Here is a 22,775-nt window from a genome sequence, read left to right as displayed (position 1 = left end):
TCATTCTCACTCGAACCATCCTTAGAAAAGGAGATATTCCATGACCTTCATGTGCAAATAAGTATTCTTATCTTTTACATTTATCTAATTTGTAGTCTCTCTTTTATTTGTAATTCTATACATACTATAAGAGTTATCTGCATTGATCTTTTTCTTTATGTCTGAGGATGTTCTTACAGAAAAAGAAAGTTGGTACTTTACACATGCTACCAAATATTGGGCAGACTCAACCTAATGATTGTAATTTCATAGACCCTAATGATCAAGATGGATAAAATAAGGCTCTCATCTTTGATGATTGAGATTATGAGATTCTTCTACATTAAGAGGGAATATTATGATTGAGATTATGAGATTCTTCTACATTAAGAGGGATTATGACACTTCTTCAAAGGCAATGCAGAAGCTTAGAAGATTTATACTCAAAGAGAGTCTAGAAATACATGTGGGTGACTGCATGATGATGGACCTACTCTTACACATATCATGAGGGAGTGATGAGTTTGACATGCATCCTTGGGTAAAGAGAGTTTCTGAGGAAGTAACTAGAGGACCTAACTTCCCAAGATCGATGTTCATAGGAAAAAACTTTGAGATGCAATCTTTTGTGGATGATATCTTCTCTATGAAGAAAAGTTCTAACAAAAATTCTTTATAATGCACTCTCCTCTATGAGAGAGAAATATGAAGTGAAAACCTTTTGTACCACACTATGACTGGGTTCATGGTGGTTACTATTTCACAGATGATATGTAATGAAAGGTGATGATCTTTCAATGACATATATAAACAGAAGGTAACCATTATAAGATGACGATCTGATAAATGGTAGACCTATTATCATGGTTCTTTGGGTCGAATTTTGCTAGCCACCATGATAACAAACAAACAGAAGGTCATCTTTGTAAGATGATGATCTTGCAAATGATAAGCATGTTATCATGATAGTTTTTGTTCCGGATACGATGGAATTCATTGACAATGAAAGAATTATGATTACTCTAGATATTTTTTCAAACAATTAGAGATCATAATATATGTTATGATAGTGTTCATAACATTGTGATTGTAGTTATTGACAAGTCACTATTTCAGAGTGTTAAAGTCAGATAATGTACGTTGTGTATAGATATCCTTGATACTCATATCTCATTAAAAAAATTGTAACTTCTCCCTTGCTCAGAGGGAGTGTTGAAGTATAGCATCAGTCAAAGTGATATACTCATTACATTGAGTATTTGTACTCATAATTTATATGAACGTTGTTTTATGTCTTATATTATTGATAAGAATAATATATATATATATATATATATATATATATATTATATATGTAATATAATATATATTATACACTATATATTATTATATAATAATATATTATATATATGGTTAATATATTAATATTACATATATGCTTAAAGTTGAGTTATACATATAGTTAACTAAAGATGATTATACATTTGCAAAAACAATCTTAGTTACTTTAACACTAATAAGTTTGACAACTTCATAGATTTTTTAATACTAGTTTCATATAAAAAATAAAACTTATACAACCTTAATAAGAAATTGTAAGATTGCAACCGTGTTGTAATTATTTATGATAATTGTACTTTTTTATTTACTTCATTTAGTATTTACAGCTAACTAGATGCACAATATGTCATGTGTACATATATTAGGCTATTCGTATCATTTGTAATATATCATTTATACAATCTTTTAGTACTCAAAAGTTGTAGAAGTGAGTTTTTATTTTTCCTATTAAACAATTTCATATCATTTCTAACACTAATTTCATCTTAAATAATAGTCTTGATACAACTCTCATCTTCAAGAGAGGTGGCATTGATTTATTATGATATTGACTTCCTACCTAATGCTAGTAATAATCTCATAAATGTTCTACACTAATCATAATATAACCCTTCTCTCCTAAATCTTAACCTCTGTTTGTTGTAATATGCAATTTTCAATTGACATTTACACATATAATGCTTGTCAAAAACTACCTCTTATAAAAATAGAATTTAATTTACTATATTATTAATCTAACTAATATCCAAGATTATAATATGTTAATTATAACTTTTACAAATTACATTATATTCAAGATGTCCACTTTATTTAAATACTAAACTTGTTTCCAAAATATATAGAAATAATAATTATAAAGATAATTATATTCATTAAATAATTATATTTTATTACGTAGATATTATAAAATGTGACATGCTAATCTCTACACAAAATGTACTAAAGACAAAACAAAGTTAAACTTTTTTTTCAATTTTTTGATGTTTTTGACTACAAGATCATGCAAATCATGAAGATCAAATACTGAAATTTTCAAAAATATCGATAATGTTTTTAATTTTTTGAAATTGATCAACTATAAAAATTATAGATATAAAATTGATTACATTTAAAATATCTACTCTATTAAATTTTTTCCTGAAAAAATCTACACACAATTAATTCTCTTCTTTAAGAAAAAAGTGCTTATTTCACATTAATCAACTTCACACTTACTAAACTTCGCGGAAGACCACACATACCCCGACATGGGTACACAGCTTAGGTGACGTGTTCTTTCTTCCGACTTATGCCAAGCAAGTTCTAGTTTATGTCGGAGTAGCCAGAGAGCTTTTAATATTCGAACAACTCGAGCGGTTTATACGATTTTAATGGAGACGTGGGAACGTAGCACACTCAGAGTATGGAACTTTAGCAAAATTTGCACCATTTTGTATCCCTTCTGCTTCTTTTTATATATATATATATATATATAATTTGTTTTGTTTATGGAATTGGGATGTTGGGAAGTAATTTTGGTGTGTAGTGAGTGCATCAAAAGTGGGTGAAAAGTCAATAAAGTCAAAATTTTATCTTTTCTACATGCATTTATGCAGTACATGAGGATGAGGCCAACTGAAAGATCATTGAGAAAATAATGTTATTTGTGTAGCAAAGGTTCTAATGGAGAAGTGATACCCTTAACGAAAATATGCATCAACTTTCAAGATTGTTTTAACTAAAACCTTTGAATTGTCACAAAGAAGCTTATTTTATGTTTACAATGGAAGAGAGGGATAAATGGAGAGAAGAGGTAGAGAAGAGTGGGGGTGGTTGAGGGGAGGGTGTGGGGCGAGGTCCATTAGAAGGAGAGAGGAAGACAAAGAAAAGGGGACATTTGTCTACAAATCTATTTTCTCTGTCACATTTTATAACATTTGAGCTCTTATCATAATCAAAGCCCACTATTACCTTTTAATCCTTAATCTTAGGAGATTTTGTTTTTAATTTTAAAATTACAATTAGTAGTTTTGTATTCATGAAATATGATGTCCCTTTTTTAGTGGCACTTATAAATATTGTGATAATAAGGTTGGATTTGTGTCTTGTAGAACATGACCTTTGCAACATAACTAGATTGTAATGTGTAATAAGATTAAATATTTTATTAATTTTATATATATAGTAACAATTCAATTTAAAATCTTAATAATAAAGTCTTACATTATATTATTATTTAATCTTTAAACCTTAAGTCATTGAGCTATCTATTTATAAAAAGTATGTTAAACTGGTTCAATTTTTATAATAAAGAAATGCCAAATTGCTAGAAAGAAATTACGAAAAAATAAAAGTTTGTGCTATTATTAATATAGACATTTTAAATAACCTAACCTTTTAGATAAGAAATTAGACTCACATTGACCATAGTAAAAGAGGAAAAACTGAACTAATACAAATAATTTTGTTAATAGAAACTAACTTACAGGTGCAAATGGTAACCAACTCACTAGTACACTTTATTACCATAATCAAATGAAAATTAGATTATATGTTTATGCAAGTGGTCCCTCCAATGGAAAATAAATAATAATATAGGAACCTTTGTGCCTATTAGTACAACAAATGAAATTACTATTGCTTAGTGTCTAAACAAATGAAACTACTATTGCCTATTATTTGTGCAAATAAAATTCCAACAAGTGTAAATAGTGAAGATGACATGTAATTATGGTTGGAATTGCATATTGATGGGTCTTTTTTATTCATGTGTGCAAAATAGTTCAGGTGCATTGTCTATGCTTCTGCATTTGGCACCAATTCCATGCTACTTTGCAGTTGTTCACTTGAAATTTCCTACAATTCAAGTAAACTAGTGTCAGAGTTGATTTTTTTTGCATCAATCACTTGAATTTTGTAGATAACTAATTTGAATCATGATATGCATTGTGCAAAAAGATTTATGAGCCTCCTATGAGTGTCGTGAGTGGTCTACTAAGTGTGAGTGCCAAATCCACACACACTTCATTAGTGCAGTTGTTTAATGGATGCATTGAAGTTAAATTAAAAATTAGTAACATACTAATGGTGTTAAAAAATGTATATTCTTATTGTGTTACTAATGGTCTCCTTACAGCATGTGGCAATCGTTTGATGAAGACATGATCATAACAAACTACTAATGCTTGCTTTGCATGACGTTGTCGAAGACCATTGTGTGTTTGTTAAAATCATGTGTGTGGATTTATTAGATTAAATAACACTTTGTTTGGTGCTTAAAATGAACTTTTTATTTTCCATCTGACATGTCTACATTGTTTAAATCTCTAAGAGTTGCATTGGACGTATCCTCTCCCCTCGTCATTCGTGGATCTTGGGTGTAAGAGAAATCAATGTAACTTCTATAGGAGGCCTGCCTTGGACCAAGATACTCGATATTGAGTATGCCAGGGGACGACCTCAGAATGGTAACGGGCCAAAAGCCAGGTCAACGTTCCAGCCGCTATATAAAACTTGATTACGGTGAAAGTTGTGTCAAAGGTATTGCTGAGTGATAGCTCTCCTCCAGTACCCTTATGGTGCGTCAAGCCCCAATTCTCGAGGCTGGGAGAGCTTCTGAGGAAGTTTATCACTCACTTGCTGAACGGAATGCCCTTACTAAAAACTATGTTTTAGTGGCCAAAATTCTTTCTATCCACTAGCTCAAGGGGTCACCCATGCCTGTGAAGACATCCTACATTCTTGCGGTCCTTAGTAGAGACAACTGTCCCTTGGGAAGTCATGCCCCTTGAGACGCGGATCTTGGTAGCCCCGAGAAGTGAGTGCGCTATAAGGGGGAGCTTGTGGTGCCAAGGTCCTAAGTTGTCCACTCTGGATAAGCACGGTTGAACTTTGGTTCAAGTAGGAATTCAGTGGATACAATCCTAAAGCCTAGTTTGTGGTGTGATTGTTCACTTTTAACAATAGCTATTCTTATCTTAATGTGTCTTGCGTGTGTGTAAAACATAATCAAGATAAAAGCCAACATTCAAATTTACACCTTGGAAACTTGCAAAACCTTGTCAAAACATCAAACATTGTCAAAACCTTGTCAAGATTTCACCTAAGTTCAAAAAACCTTACGTATACCTCTATCATTAGCATAATCATATTCCTAAATGTCATTTTTGACTTACCCTAGTGGTATATCCCCCTCATATTGCATTTTTCAAACCCTAGCATCATTTTCACTATCAAACCCTATCAAATTGTCCATCAATCAACTTGTCTTCTTGATCACCTATCCTCATTTTGCATAGCCTAAACGTCATTATCAACCCTAGGAAACCATCCCTTGCATAATCCACTTTGCGTACACCTACTTTTAGCATCTTTATCAAGTCCAAAACATAACCCTAACTTTCATTTTGCATATCATAATCTTCATCTTGCATACCTTCAAAACGACACCTTGCATTTGCACTTGCATAACATCCCTAGGAAATTTACACTTTGCATATCAAAACCCTATGTCATTTAGCATTTCCTCACATTGCATAACGTCCATAAACACTTAAAAATCCCAAAAACACTCATATCTTGCATACCCACATCTTAATTATCAAGTTTTGACCTCTTTTACCAACTGCAACCCTGTTTTACCAACTAAACACTTCGGCGAAGTTGGTAGTTTTAGGGCGTAGTTGGTAGTTTTAGGGCACACTTGGTAATTAGGTGTTTCATTCTAGGTTCCAAAACCCTAATCTGCACTTCCACACCTTGCATTGCATCCCAAGACCTTAGGAAACACTCTAAATCACTCAAAATTTGCATTTTAGGCACCCTGCAACCATCTTTTACCAACTACAACCTTTTTTTATCAACTGCACACTTTAAGTGCGCAGTTGGTAGTCTAGGTGCGCACTTGGGAGGCATAAAGTTCATTTAGGTTTCCCTGCACTACATCTGCATTCTGAGGTATCATGCCAGCACTCACTAGGACACAACCTTTGGAGTTGGCAAATGCAATAATGGCACCTATATGGTCTCATCAAGAATCAACCATCAAAATCTTCCAAGGTACATTTGAACACATCAATGTTAATCCCTTGTTTGACGAGATACCACCAATTCCTAAATATCCCAAAAGGATGTTAAGACTTGATTTTAGGACTCACATCATTTGGAGCTACATCATTTGGAGAAGAAAGAAGGACATGAGAGCTATAAATGAAAGAGGGGGTTTCTAACATTATGTTTGCTTCTTTTGATAGCTGATGCCATTGCCTTTTATGCAGCAATTTATTCTTGAAAAAACAGACTGATATTTTTCCATAAAATGAAAAGCAATTTATTTTTTAGGAGAAACATTCTAGTATTCATACCATGTTATTTGTTTTTGATTCAATGATGGCTTAAGAAGGATTTGGTGCTTTGTCACTTGTAAAGAATGTGACTCACAGATTTTAGTCATATTATAATGAAGAATATTTATGCTTTGTTGCAGATGACTGCATTCTATTGATTTATGTCAAACAATTTAAAAGTACCAACAGCGACAAATAAATCTGTATAGTGATTTTTTTATCTGGTTATTGCGCGAAATTTATCTTGACGCAAGGGATAAATTATTATTTTTTATTTTATAATGGGAAACAAGAAAGGAAGGAAAAACAAATATGCAAGGAAAAGACCTGATGAAGCTAAACAAAGAAATATTCAGAAGACTACGGCATGTTATCATTGAATTAAACAAGGTGAAGGAAATGTTGAACAAGGCTCAACAGAAGTAGTAGTTCGTATGGGAGAGAGGTCAGAAACACTCCCTACGAAATCTCAAACAATGAATGTTGAAGAAGGTTCAAGATCAGTCCCTACAGAGGTTCAAATAACAGAAGTCGGAGAAGGGTTAGAATCTTTTCCTATTGAATCTCAAACAATGGATGTTGGAGAAGGCTCAAGATCGATCCCTGTAGAAATTCCAGTAATAGACATCAGATAAAGGTCGAGATCAGGTGCAGGAACTGGTATGGATGAACTCTTAAATATTGTCCAATCTGTAAAGTATGGTATTTCTCATAAGAATTTAGATCATTTACTTAAAATGGATGTAGATAAATTGAGAAAACTTGCAACTATTGTTCAAACATTAAGTTTGTATAAGAGAAGGTCAATGAAGAAGAAGATAAGAGAAATTATGACTCAATTTGATAACACTGAAACACTTCAACAAGCTTAGTTGCTTTCACTTTTGCTTACACAAAAAGAGTTACAAGAGGCATTGAAATTGTTAGGTGTAACCACAACATCAAAGAAGAGAAGATTTTTTAACATGCAAACTGATTTGATTGAAAATGTTAAACAAGGTTTGAGAAACATAGGAAAACACTCTCGAAATAAAGAAAAGTGATGTTGATGTCTGTTGTAAGCAAAAATATGTCTCAAAACAGACAAATATCTTCAATTTCGTCTGAAATGGATTTTAGTAGGAAAACAATGAGACAATATGTTAAGAAAAGATTAATTTTGGATGACAGTACTATGGAGGGTAACTGGGCAATCATGTGTAGAGCACCTCATTCTGATAGAATTGAAGAGTTATTAAAAAATTTAGTCATATCATTTTGGATTGATGACACTCGTCCTTCATCAAATAGTAGAGATGTTATCAAGCATAAGATTGCACCTGGTCAATATGAACATCATACAAAACATTGGTTGGACACAACATAGCATGAGTTATATGTGTCATTTTGTAATGAACATCCTAATGTAAAAGTTGGACAAACATTGTTTGAAAAATTGAAGCCATACTTTTTGAAGTCAAACAAAATGTGTGAAACTTCTTGTTGTCATCATCATATTGAGTTTGATCTCCACTATCAGGTATTTTGAAAGTTTATAGAAGACACATATGGTTTTCATGTTGCTCCTCCTAGTAGGAGAAGTGAGTTTATATCATCCATTTTGTGTGACAGCATAGATGATCCAACTGGTGAAATAAATTGCATCAAAGGATTATGTGAAACATGTGGTGAATTGGCTCTATTTCCTTTGAAAACTGAAAATATTGATGTAACAAAAATATTGAATTGCAAAAGTTACAAGTATTTCAAGAATGAAACAAAGTTGGGGAAAGAAACAAAAAGGTTGGAATATGTTGAAGAGGAGTTGCATGTTCTAACATTTATGGACAGATTTAAGAAATTGATTCAACCTTATATTTGTCATGCATTTTTTGCAAAGTGGCAAGCACAGCAGTTTCAAACTCTGAGAGATAATTTTCCACTTGGAACAATTGTATCAGTTGTTGATTTTGCAGAGAACTATTCATTTGTTCATCAGAAAGCAATTCAATCATATTATTACTTTAATAAGCAGGTCACTATTATGATACATGTTTTTTTATAGACATGCACAGTTAGATTTGGATGGTGTTCAGAGTACAGTTCAAGCATGAGTAATTATAAAGGAATATCATTTTTATATAAGTGATGAAAAAGAACATGGCATTCACTATATAGAACATTGCTTCAATATCTTCTTTTCTTATTTGAAAGAAAGAAACATAAATGTTGATAAACATTATGTTTGGTCTGATGGATGTGCCGCACAGTTTAAATCATCTAGACCATTTTATGCATTGTGTAGATATCATCGCAATGAGAATATAAAACACATATGGAATTTCTTTGAGAGTGGCCATGGAAAAGGTGAACATGATGGTGTTGGAGCTTGCATCAAATGTGCTTTGTGAAAGTATCAAATGAATTATCAGGGAGTTCGTGTGAATGATGCACATGATGTTGTTGAATGGTGTAAGACTCATTTTGCATTAGATAAGGTCGGGACATCATCAATAATGAGTCGACAGGCACCATATAGAGTCTTCTGGGAGATAACAAGTATGGATGTGTACGTCTATTTAACTTTAATGCAATTAAATTATAAAATTGTATTGTTAAGTTTTATTTTTGAATTCGTTGAAGTTTAAATTTAATTTTTCTATATTTTCAATTTAACGAACTTTCAGGTGTTAATAGAAAAAACATGCATGGTTGCAAGAGGATAGAAAAGACACATTCCTTACATTCAGTCATGAGTACAGATAATTGCAATTAGACATTAAAGACAAGAGAATACTCATATTTTTGTGATAGTCGCATTGATGAAAACTATGAAGAATGCATCAATCAAACACATGGATATACAGGTGCATGAATTTCAGTACCACTTGATGTTACCAATACATTTGATAAAGAAGATGAAAATTTTGATGATATTCCATTGATTTCTGATGATTATAATCATATCTCTGGATTGGTAAAAGTGGGTGAGTATCATAAAAATTAATCTCAACTTTTTATTTAATTATCAACTTCAATTGTTTTATATATATTATACACATGCATTCATGTATACTTGTTATGCAGGAGATGTCTTTGAAGTGATTGTTGAGCCTGGAAATCATGAAGGTGTCAATTATTATTTATTGTGATTTACTGCAGAGAGGACAAAGTTATATGACCTTCAAGAAAGTGATGAATGTTGTTCCCCATAGGTGAATTATACATATACATGTACATGCACATATATATATATATATATATATATATATATATATATATATATATATATATATATATATATATATATATATATATATATATATATATATAGGTAACTTCATATCTGTCAAATTTTAAAACACTTAAATTTGTGGTACAAGTTCTATTGTGATAGAGGGAACATATTTGAAGCAAGACAAAATAGTCCAACATGGAATACACTTTGTTGATTATCAACCTAACAACAAGGTTTTACAATACAGACACCTGGTCGTTGCTATAGGGCTTCGTTTGCATTTAGTCAAACTTAAGCATGTACGTCGCAAGTGGAGACTAGACAGTGAAGATCATGAAAAAATATTGCATGTTATAAGTGTACATCATGGTTGATTAGACCTTTGAGATTTATTTTATAATAATCTGAATATCAACTTTGGTGAAATGTGTTTTCAATTGTACTATGGTGAAACTGTGAATATCAGCTTTGGTGAAATTGTGCTTTTAATCTGAATATCTAAGTCTCAGTTATCATTAGTTTATTTTAAAACTATAATATTAATTGTACTATGGATGAATTTAATAATTTAACAACTTGATATAAATAGGCTAGAAGTTAGTTCAAACTTACAAAATTTCATTATCTATGTTACAATTCTTAAATATCAACTTCTTTTCAAACTATTGAATTTCATCTTGAATTAAATGTGTTTAGATTAATTGTACGATCATAAGTTCTTAATTTTCATTAATTTATTAAAAATTAGATAATTTAATAATTTAAATTAATTGTACCATGGATGAATTTAATAATTTAAATTTATTTATCAACTTTTTTTCAAAATAGATTGAATTTCATAAGTGATAAATTATATTTATTTTTCTACTTAATTAGATTTAAGATTAGGTCCAATTGTACTCATTGTTAATAATGAAATTCAATTAGTTTTATAGTTATGGTTTAACAAGATCAGCATATAAAAAGTAAGAACTTGTTTTTAAAAAGAATTATGTGAGACCGCTTGGAATCCGATACCCGAAATAGCATCACTACAGAATTTCCCTGCTAAGAAAAGGATTTCCCTTAATCATGTACATGATGCCCTGAACCAAAAGCATGTGTACCCATGTGCTCAGCAACCTGTGCCTACATGATTTATTACGAGTTAAAGATTAAATTATATATATATATATATATATATATCAACTAAATTTTTCAATAAATAAACATATTTTTTAATTTCATATATATTTAAAATTAAAAATAAATTATATATGTACCTGGGTCTCTGGAGGTGGAGGATGATCAACAGACTCCATCGTATCATCTACTAATGCACCTAAGCCTGAAACTCCATGTCCAACTGCTAGTAAATCTGAGTGAAGTGGACTGTGTAACTGGCTGGGTACATCTGGTGTAGAATCAGTGCTGCCAGGTCCGAACAACATGTCCATGTACGATGAAATACCCAGGCTCGAACTAGTATCAATCTCAGACAAGCCTCGCAACTGCTCACCAAAATCATCAAGACCCTCAGCTGTGATATGGACATCTCCAACTTGTATGCTTGAGTCATCTGTAGAGTGTCACGAGTCTAGTGTCGAATGTTGTGAGCTACACACAGGTGTATCATCTGTCACTGGTGTGGCGGCCTGTATCTGTGGAACTATGTTGGGGCTCTGATGATGTCTAACAACATCCATCACCGAGTGTACTAGAATCCTCTGTGTATCGAAAATATAGCTAATAAAGTGCAACATATCCTCCAAAAAATACAGTGCCATATCCATGTGTCTGTTGTCCTGAAAGACCACAAATATCGCTTGGCAGTGGTAGCCCAGCAGCTCTATATGCATCATCAGAGGAGGCGCCTGAAGTGCTACTAGATGCTTGTGAAGATGGTCAACCAACTAGACGAGGACGTCGACTATGAAGATAACGACCAATAGAATCTGATGTGATACTAGCCGCCGTAGATGCAATGTGCCCAATAGTGTCAATTGCTTCCCTCTGGGAAGCAATGACGACTCTATCTACAATAGGTGCATGTGCAGGAGTCATAGGAGGCATCCTCGGTCCAACAAATTGTCTAAGATCTGCAGGTGGGAGACGATCTACACTACGGTACTGGTCACGATCTGTGATCCGACCACACCACTATCCGCAATAATTTGGAATATCCAAGTAGTTGACATTGAGCCCTATACGAAACTCAGTGTACAACTGCTGTGCAAAATAAAGGGGTATCTGGTCGTTATTAGGATAACGACCATGTGTAGCTAAAAATTATGGATAGATCATGGAAGCAATAATAGGGTCTCTGCATCGTGTGACTCTGTAGCCTCTCACCCTACCCTTTGTTTCCTCATAAACTTGAAAGAGCTCTCTCTGGATGACATCTTTGGGGGCTACCCTCTTGACGTCATCGAATGATGCATTTCCTGAAACCTCAGCCCTAAGCTCCCTAGATATGGAAGCTAATATGGCAAGAGTAAATGAATGGTGAGCTCTAAACCTAGCTGTCAAATCCCGTAAACTCCTACATATCGTAGTACATATGTCTCTATAAAGACCATCATCAAAGGTCAATATAGAGTGTTGCAGTCTAGCAACCTCCTGCTCTGAAAATGTAAATAAAGCATCGATATCAATGCATGGAGGCAGTGCAATAGGACCTCCAGCAAGAGCTGCAGGTGCAGCCTGACCTGGAACAGGAGCCGCACCAAGAGCCACGGCAGGACCTACACCACTAGGAGCCGAAACATGAGCTGCACGATGAGCCCTACGACGAGGTGCATGACGAGCCCCACCAGAAGCTGCAGCATGAGCCCCATCACGAGCTGCACAAGGAGCCAGATCAAGAACTACATCAGGCACTACAACAAGAACCACATCAATCTATGTTGCAGTAGGAGCCATAGCAGGAACTACATCAGGTGCCGCACCAAGAGCCGCATCAAGCTGATTGTGTGAAGCCATGTCTATAGAAATGTATCAAGAGCTAAACTGCCTGTTGTACACACAATTTTTTATTTTTAACATTAAAAATTATACACATGTAATAAAACATACATCACACATCATGGACCTAGATAATTGATAACACATCCAGACCTAGATTAATTTGCATATAAGTATAAGATAACTTTAAAGTTGAGAGTTTGGTTATGGTTAGAGTTAATTTATTGTTCTAGGATTTTATTATACTTTGGGGGGTATTATTAGAGAATTCAATTAAAGGGTAATAAATTATTTATATTACTCTTAAATGATAATGTTTCAAAGTTTAGGTTTCAAATTGGGTTACATATATATCATTTAAAACAAGGGTGAATACTTCATATATGTACATGTGTATGAATGTATGTGCATGTATCTCAAATGTAATTTTTAACAATTTAGGATTAGGGTCAACTTGTTTTAATTTTATGTAAGTTAGGCCTCAATTAGGTTTTGAAATAGGGTTTTAGTGTAATTAGGCTCAATTTTAGGGTAAGATTTAAGACCTTATGACATTGTTACGGTTTACACAAACTTACATAATTTTTAGCATTAAATTTAGGGGTTAATATTAAGGTCCATGGTTAAGAATTTAGGATAAGGGAACTTAGCATATGAAGTTTATGATTTGGTTCAAGATTATGATTTAGGGTATTTATTATCATTTATAATCTTGGGTTTAGAAATTAAATTTTAAGATCAAAGTTAGCATTAGGGTTTGGATAATGGTTAGGGTTAGCGTTTGATTAGGTCAGGGTTAGGGTTTGGATGTACAGGTATGTTATATTCATACCTAGATATGCAAATTAATCTACATTCTTATATATGTATAATTTAGGATCTCCCCTTAAGACATGTCATTAAATTATATAGTTAATTATATACTTCTAATTATTAAGACATTAAAAATAATAACATATGTACATTTAAACATGAATATTGAAAACATATGTATGCACATCTATATCTACCACATGAACATATTTACATGTACATTTATGAAATAAAATATACATTTTAATCTACATTCTTATGTATAATTTAGGATCTCCCCTTAAGACGTGTTATTAAATATAGTTAATTAAACTTAGTTATAAGCTAAATTAAGATCAATAGTTAACATATACACAAATTATACATATAAAAATGTGAATTTATTAAAAACATGTACATACATCTACTTTTAACCATGAACAAATATACATGTACATCTATGTTCAAAATAAAAAATTATACATTATAATCTATATTTTTACATGTATAGTTTAGGATCTAGACCCTTAAGATATGTCATTTAATTAAACTTCTAAGATTAAGACATTAAAGTGAATTTGACATATATACATAAACATTAATATCGAAAACATACATGTCTACATTTAACATTAACATGTGTGTGTGTGTGTGTGTGTGTGTGTGTGTGTGTGTTTTTAAATTTGTTCTCTAAAATTTATATTATTATAAATTTTGTAATGTTTTTCTAATTTTTTTAAAATATTTTTTCTAATATTTTTCTAAATTTGTTTTCTAAATTTTATATTATTATAAATTTTCTAATGTTTTTCTAATTTTTTTTAAATTTGTTTTCTAAAATTTAAATTTTCTAACGTTTTTCTAATGTTTTTTCTAATTTTTTTTCTAAAATTTATATTAAATTATAAACTTTCTGATGTTTTTGTAATGTTTTTTCTAAATTTGTTTTCTAAATTTTATATGAAATTCTAAATTTTCTAATGTTTTTGCAATGTTTTTTTTTGTAATTGTTTTCTAAATTTTATATTCAATTATAAATTTTCTAATATTTTTTCTAATGTTTTTCTTTAAAAAAAATTAATTTTTTTTAATATTTTTTCTAAATTTTATATTAAATTATCAATTCTCTAATATTTTTGCAATGTTTTTTTCTAAATTTGTTTTTTAAATTTTCTAATGTTTTTGCAATATTTTTTTCTAAATTTTCTAAATTTTTTTTAATGTTTTTTCTAAATTTTCTAATTTTTTTAATGTTTTTTTCTAATTTTCTAATTTTTTTAAATATTTTTAATACATTTGTTTTCTAAATTTTATATTAAATTATAAATTTTCTAATTTTTTTTCTAAATTTTCTAATATTTTTATTATGCTTTTTTTCTAAATTTTCTAATTTTTTTAATAAATTTTCTAATATTTATTTAATGTTTTTTAACTTTTTTTCCTAAATTTGTTTTCTAAATTTTATATTAAATTGTAATGTTTTTTGTAAATTTGTTTTCTAATGTTTTTCCTAAATTTTTTACTATTTTTCGTAATGTTTTGTAATGTTTTCTATATAATATTTTTCTGTTTTCTAAATTAATTTAAATAAACAATAAAAATATTAAATTAACATTTAGATATGTTTTCAAAATTATTAAAAACGTAAATAACATTCAAATATGTTTTCAAAACTATTAAAAACGTAAATAACATTCAAATATGTTTTAAAAACATAAAAAAATGAATTGAAAACATTAAAATCTACTTTGATAACATTAAAAAAATACTTTAAAAACTTTGAAAACATTAAATTAATAATATCTTGACATACCCGATGAGGAGAATTAGAACGAAAGCGACAAGATGACACTGACGGAGGTAGCACAAACCACACATTCACCCAAATGCTCAATGAACAGTACTCTCCATGAAAATGACTTTGGAAAAGTAAAAAAAGCGATTTAAAGCGCCAAAAATTGGCTTGATACATGTTCGCGCAAACATGTACCATACACATGTTCGCGCGAACATACCTTCAAACGTGCTCACATGTTCGCGCGAACATGTGCAAGGTACATGTTCGCGCGAACATGTCTAAGATGTTCGGGCGAACGTATGGCTGATAGAAATCCAAAAATTTGCCAACTTTTCCAAGTTTGTTCGTCCCACTAAAGTGGAACCCCTTATTGTGGGTTCACCCTTCATCAAAATCAAACATTTGAGGTGAAATCTAGAGTCAATTGATTTTTGGAGAAGCGGTGGCGATGATTCAGGAAAAATAATAACATAGGTGATTTTCAAACAACGATATCTCCCTCATTCAGACTCCTTTTTGTGAGCAATTTTTTTTGTTTTGGGGTAGAATTTTTTGATCTACACATTGGTGCAAGATGTTTGACCTCTCTACTCCTGAATGCTTCTGCAAGTCGTGAATCTCAATTTTTGCAACCTCAAATGCTTAGTACGGGCTCATCTGGACTCCTAATCAAGTTCCATTTTTTTTAAAGTGCTTAATTTTTTGTCTACTTTCTAAATCTACAATTAGATTATATGCTTCTATGGAAAAAAATATCACTTTCAGAAATAGGTCATTTATTTACATTGTATTGCTTCAAATTTGTTGTATTTCTGAGCTACATTGTAAAGTTCCAGACTTGAACTATCCAAGGAGGTTGTAAGCATAAAAATCAGAAGTCCACTAAGGTCAAAATTGACAAAGTGGCCCATTGTAATCGCACTAACTATAAAGTGTCAAATCATACATTAGGGGGGGGTTGATTGCTTATTCTTGCGTTTTGGGGGTTCATTCATTGATCTCAAGGAGGATTTTTGTTCCCCATGTTGGGGTCATCTTAGACCAAGATTGACAAAGGGGAAGTATTAGAAACGGAGTGTTGCACTCATTGATCATCTAAGAAGGGAGCATAAGGAAGTATTTCCTTATTTATGCTCCAATGAATTGATCTCTTCCATTGAAGAACAGCCACCTGTTAAAAAACTTATGGATATCATTATATTTAGTATCAGTTCTTATTGTTGGCATGTCATTAAAAAGGTCATTCACCCTTATGATATTTGGATGGCTCTTTGGAAAGAATATGGAGATCCCACAGTTCCTCCATTTCCAGAGGACATTTTATCTTTAGTCGCTTCAGTAATGGTTCCTCCAACTCCAAATGAGATCCCAAATCCTGATGCTCCTATTGATTCTATTGATCTAGTTCTAGCAACAGATGCTCCTAATTTAATGCAACAGGACATACCATGTCTTCCTACTTCAGCTCATGATATGACTTCCTTCTAGACATTGTAGGGCTATTTGTGGAGTCTCACATTGAAGATGTGGGAGACATCATCGAAGACATCAATATTCTCTTTGTTGAGGAGACTTCTTCATTAGTTGCGAGGGCACACTCTAACCCTCAACCACTTGAGCTTTCTTTCGAGACTAACTTGATTGTGGCTTCTTTACAGCAGTTGGAGGACTCTTTCACTTATGAGGAGACAAATCAGTCTGTGGAGATTGTATTCCAATTTCCTCAGACATCATATTTTTTGAGGATTCTTCCTATCAGTTAGGAAGCGTTCTCTACAACACCTATGGCATGATTTCTTCCCACAAGGAGGATTCATGGTGCAGCTTCTTCAGTCATCAAGGAGCTTCTTTCACAGGTGTGCCTGCATCATTGAAGAGAGGTGACATTGCTTCTCTTCCTACATTTTCCTATCCAGATGCTTACGTGACACACCTTTTTAGTCTTATCCTCTCATCATCACACTAACTCATGTGTTGAATGGAGGATAATCCACTCCTAGTGGACATGTGCTTAGTTGTGGAGCTTATCATACTACTAACTACTAGACATTTTAGATGCATCATAGAGGCCTTTATATACATGCACCTCTAGTGTAAATATGATATCAATTACAATCAATGAATTGAATATCATATCGTTATTCTAATCATGCTTCAGTTGGTCTTTTGTGCTAGTTATTTTGCTTCCTTGTCTTGGGTGAATTTTGCCCTAAGGCAAATTCTTACATGGTATCAGAGCTATACCAAATTCTTCCTGGAAGAAATCTCTTTAGTAGGAGGATGATAGTAGACAGACTCAGTTAAGACAACTAGTGATTGATGTCAGAGAGAAATCCACAACATTGAGAAGAATCTCAATAAGAAACTAATCAACAGTAGACAAACACAACTAGAACAACTGGTGACTGACACGAAAGAGATCTTCATTAAGAGGAATCTCAATAATAATTTAAGCAACACTAGACAGACACAATTAGAACAATTGGTGATTGACTTGAAAGAGATCTTATTTGAGAGGAATCTCAATAATAAAGTAAGTGGCAGTAGGCAAACGTAGTTAGAACAACTGGTGACTGACACGAAAGACAGCTTCTACAAGACCATAGGATGTTTCCCCCGAGACTATGACTAGATTCAATCCACAAATGCATGAGCGAAAGTAGCCAACTAAAGCAAGAAAAAAACTGGACAAGAGCCAAAATATGTGCTGCAAGATGTAACATTTGAAACAAGAGGTGCCTATTTACCAGGTTTTCACATTATTGACATGCATTCTATTTTTGCTACACGATGCCTGTTTTCCAAGTTTTCATCGATGACACTTTTTTTTGTTTTTTCAATTTTTTTGAATTTTTGACTTTTTCAAAAAAAATTGTGCCTGTTGCTAGGTTTTCACCAAGATAATATATTTTTTCAAGACACTTAAGTATGTACAAAGAGCTTTGAAAGCATGTCAATTGTAGAATCGCTTCAGATGAAGTGTGATAATCGGCTCTTTCAACAATTCTCCCTTAGTTGTTGACAGTTAATAAGCACCAAATCCAAACACTGCAGTAACTATGTATGGACCAAGCCACTTAGGTTCAACTTCCCTTTCTATATATGTTGTTGATTCTCAGGGTTTTCCCTCAGGACGAGGTCACCCACTTGGAAGTCACATTGTTTGACTTTCTTGTTGTAGCTGTTAGACATTCACTTTTGATAAGCTCAAAGATGATCATATGCCACTTGTCGACGTTCATCTAGCAATTTTAGCTTTTGAAGTTGAGATATTCTACAATCATCATCATTAATGAGACCTTTCAAAGAGATTCTCAAAGTAGGAATCTCAACCTCAATAGGAAAAATAGCATCCACTCCATATACCAACGCAATGGGTGTTGTTCCCATTGGATTTCTTATGCTTGTTCTATAAGCCCATAAAGTTGGATTGATCTGAAGGTGCTAGTCCCTTCCAAATTTGTTGACTATGCAATGTAAGATCTTAAGGATAGCCTTGTTGGATGTTTCTGCTTGTCCATTACCCTGGGGATAATAAATAAAAGACCAATGCTACTTGATTTTAAACTTTCAGCACAACTCTTTGGGATCCTTATTTTTAAACTATCCCCCATTATCAGTAATGATGGAGGATGGTACACCATATCTGCATATGATATAATTAAAAATGAACAGAGCTAAAGTTTTGCCATTAGCCTCAGAAAGAGGGACTACTTCCACCTATTTTGTGAAGTAGTCAATAGCTGTGATAATAAATTTGTGTCCATTTGAAGAAGACGGATGAATCTAACCTACTAGATCAAAGGCCCATTGTTGAAATGGCCAAAGTTTGATAAATAGAATTAGCTCCCTAGCTGGAGCATGAATTAGATTACCATGGAGTTGGCACTATTTGCAGGACTTGGTGTATTTAATTATTTGTTGCTCCATATCTGGCCAATAGTAACCAGCTTTAATAAGTTCACGAGCTAGTGTCAAGCCATTAGAGTGAGATCTGCAAGTACCTTTGTGTACATCAATTAATGTGTGTTTCAACTCATCCAGTTCTAGACACCTAAGGAGTGTACCGTCAAGACCTCTCCTAAACAAGTTATCGACAATGATGACATACCATGATGCACTATGGATTAGGTGACGTTTTACATTTCGGGTTTGATTGTCTGAAACTATTTGGTCACGTAGGTAAGAATAGATATGATGGTAGCAGGGTGAATCATGTCCTATGATACAATAGGTCATTTGGGATTCAGGTGAATCATAAGCAGGGTAGGGTAACGTCTCCACCAGGAATTCGTGTCAAAGATCATTTTCAAGCATTTGTAGCATGGAAGCGAGAGTAGCCATTGCATCGGCCGCTTCATTATTTGCCAGAAGAACTTGTTGAAAACTAACATTTGCAAAGTATTTTTTAAAATCATGAACCATTCATTTATTAGGTGTCAATTCTCATCCTTTTTCTGATAAACATCATTGACCTGATTCATTACTAGTTGTGAATCACTAAAGATATTCAATTCATCTACTCTCCATTCAACTGCTATCTTCATGTCATTGATTAAGGCTTCATATTCTGTAATATTATTTGTACAAGAAAATAGAATCTTGTACATCTTAGGCAATGAATATTTATGTGGTGTCATGATTAAGACCCCAACACCGGATCCTTGTTGTGTGAAGGAACCATCAAAGAACATCACCCATGATTGATGTGTTAGCATTAAAATAGATTCATCATGGAATTCAATATTTAGTGGTAGACGACTTTGCATTGGTGCTTCTGCTAATTGATCAGCAATTGCATGTCCTTTGATAGCCTTTCTTTCGACATATTTAATATCAAACTCACTCAGTATCATGACCCATTTAGCTAACCTTCCTGTCAGAGTTGCCTTGCGAAGTAAATACTTCAAAAGATCAATTTTTCCAACTAGTCTCGTAGTGTGAGGAAGCATGTAGTGCCTCAACTTTTGGGAAGCAAAGACGACCGCCAAACAAGATTTTTCAATAATGCCATAATTCATTTCATAAGAAATCAACATGCGACTGAGATAGTAGACAACTCGTTCCTTGTTATCATTGTCCTATTGAGCTAGCAAGATACTAAGAGATGGTTCTATTGCAAAGATATACAAAATGAGAGGCTTCCCATAAATAGGAGGCATCAAGATCAATGGATTGGCAAGGTAATCTTTTATCTATGTTGAACTCTAATCACAATCCTTGTTCCAGTCTATTTTACACCTTTATGCAAAGTCTTAGTAAAAGGTTGTGACCTATCCGCCAACTATGAGATGAATCTGCGAATGGATTGAAGCCATCCTTGTAACCCCCTCATTTGACTAATGTTACGAGGTGGAGGAATTTCCATTATTGCATGAACCTTTTCTAGGTCCACCTCGATTCCTTTTGAAGATACAATATAGCCAAGTAACTTCCTTGATATGACACTAAATGCACATTTCTTAGGATTTGACCTGAGACTAAATTTCTCCATACAATCTAGGATTGGTCTCAAATCTTGAAGATGAGTGTTGCATTGTGTACTCTTGACCAAGGTGTCATACACATAGTCCTGCATCATTTAATGCATCATGTCATAGAAGATTGTTGTAATTGTTCTTTGATATGTGGCACCAACATTTTTTAGACCAAATGGCATCACACATGCACAAGTGAAAGCAGTTTTCTCTTGATCTTTCGATGCAATTTTAATTTGATTATAACCAGAAAAACCATCCATGAGTGAGTACATCTCATATCTCGCTATCATATCCACTACCATATCAATATTGGATAGTGGAAAGTCATCCTTTGGACATGATATGTTTAGATCTCAAAAATCTATACAAACTCAAATAGACTTATCATGTTTGGAGACTGGAACAATGTTTGAGATCCATTCAGCATAATCAATAGCATGAATGAAACCAACATTAGAAGCTTTTCTAGTTCAGCTTTAACAAGTAGTGCCACATGAGGATGCATCTTCTTGAGCTTTTGTTTGACAGGTTTTACTCTTGGTGTAATAGATAAATGATGCATTATGAGGTCAGGATCTGAGCCTAGCATATCTAAGTAATTCCATGCAAAATTAATCTTTTTTTCCTTAGAAGAAGGCAACAAATTCCTCTTTTTCTTTTGTAGATAAAGATTGTGCAAGGTGTATTATATGAGGATGTTCTGCAATTCCCAAGTTGATTGGTTGTATTGGCTCTATCAACACTGATGATCTCTTGAAAATGACTTGGAAGCGCATCAAATATCTCATCCTTAGGCTCGTTAGAGAGGTTTTCACCTTTGGATGTGTCTTTTGTTTTTACTATTTTGGGTTCTAATACTGTCACAATGTGGTTTTCACCATTGAAACATCTTTGTCTTTTTCTTTTAATTGTGTGACTGAGATATTGAATATCAACTTAAGTCATATTGATACTCTGTTCGCCGATGGAGAATGTTACTAGTTCAACAATGTGTAAATAGCAAGCAAGAGCATAGTCATTCTGGAATATAAGGACTTCACTAGAGATTGTATTGTAATTCCAGTCTCTTAACTCAGGATAAGTGAGTGATAGAGATGTGGCGGGTTCGATGGCGTTCATAGTATAGTCATCAAATGCTTGGACAAGTAATTTGAGACTTAAAGCGATTTCATCCAAAGGTGTATTTGAATGCCTTTGAGTTATAATGAGATTAACTGAAGACTCATCAACACTAGTAGGATGAGACTCATCAACACTAGTAGGATGAGACTCATCAACACTAATAGGATGAGACTCATCTAACCAAATCCTAGATTGTTCACCTATTTCAAGTTGATTTTCATATGTACGAACTTGATCTACCCTTGTCTGAAGTTGCCTCTTAGAGAGAATCAAATTTGTACTCTCAAGAATTTGTGCTACATGGAGTCAAATTGTAGAATTCCCCAACAATTATAGGAAACCATTCTCCACTTTCATTATCATCTTGATTTTCACAAAGTTGTTCAACAACTACAACATGATTGGACTCTCCTTGTTCTTGTTGAATATGGGGAGTATCAATAGTTTTTTCAAAAGAATCACTGTCAACATCAACAATACTAACAGGTGGTATGAAGTCATCTGGATCTATGAAGAACTTAACAAGATCTATAGGAATTGGATAAGGAAAAGTATCCTCATCATCAGAGTTATCTGCTTGATTATCTAACTCAGTTTGTGACTCACATTCAGATGAACTCTCAAATTCTAGTATGAATTTATTGATCCTTAGATGAAAGGGAACCTTCTTGAAGCCTAGGCATGTTGTGTCTCGAGGCCTTCTAGATATTGCTTTGATAGGATTAATCAAGCCATTATTGTTAAATCCAATTAGACCATTGTCTTTGTAACCAAAGTGT

The 22,775-nt window shown here is 32.9% G+C and overlaps 1 protein-coding gene and 1 long non-coding RNA gene across 2 annotated transcripts in view; both read right to left on the bottom strand.

Annotated features, from left to right (window-relative positions):
- Positions 1–3,794: 3,794 nt before the first annotated feature.
- The window catches only part of LOC149549386 (LRR/ubiquitin-like domain protein), a 170,057-nt gene continuing 151,076 nt past the window's right edge, over positions 3,795–22,775 (bottom strand). The window contains exon 9 of the mRNA XM_089792789.1: positions 3,795–4,155. Within this exon, the coding sequence (XP_089648915.1) occupies positions 4,096–4,155 (60 nt within the window). The 3' untranslated portion in view covers positions 3,795–4,095. The remainder of the gene's footprint in view (positions 4,156–22,775) is intronic.
- Positions 10,765–11,809, bottom strand: LOC149549388 (uncharacterized). Its single transcript, XR_016354469.1, has 2 exons — positions 11,124–11,809; positions 10,765–10,989 (listed from the first exon to the last, which is right to left on the bottom strand). It is a non-coding gene; the product is annotated as an uncharacterized LOC149549388 (long non-coding RNA).

The sequence above is a fragment of the Cupressus sempervirens genome, chromosome 7 (assembly GCF_028749045.1).
Source record: "Cupressus sempervirens isolate cs-2001-9-10 chromosome 7, ASM2874904v1, whole genome shotgun sequence".
Classification (NCBI taxonomy): domain Eukaryota; kingdom Viridiplantae; phylum Streptophyta; class Pinopsida; order Cupressales; family Cupressaceae; genus Cupressus; species Cupressus sempervirens.
This window is presented reverse-complemented; position numbering and strand designations above follow the sequence as displayed.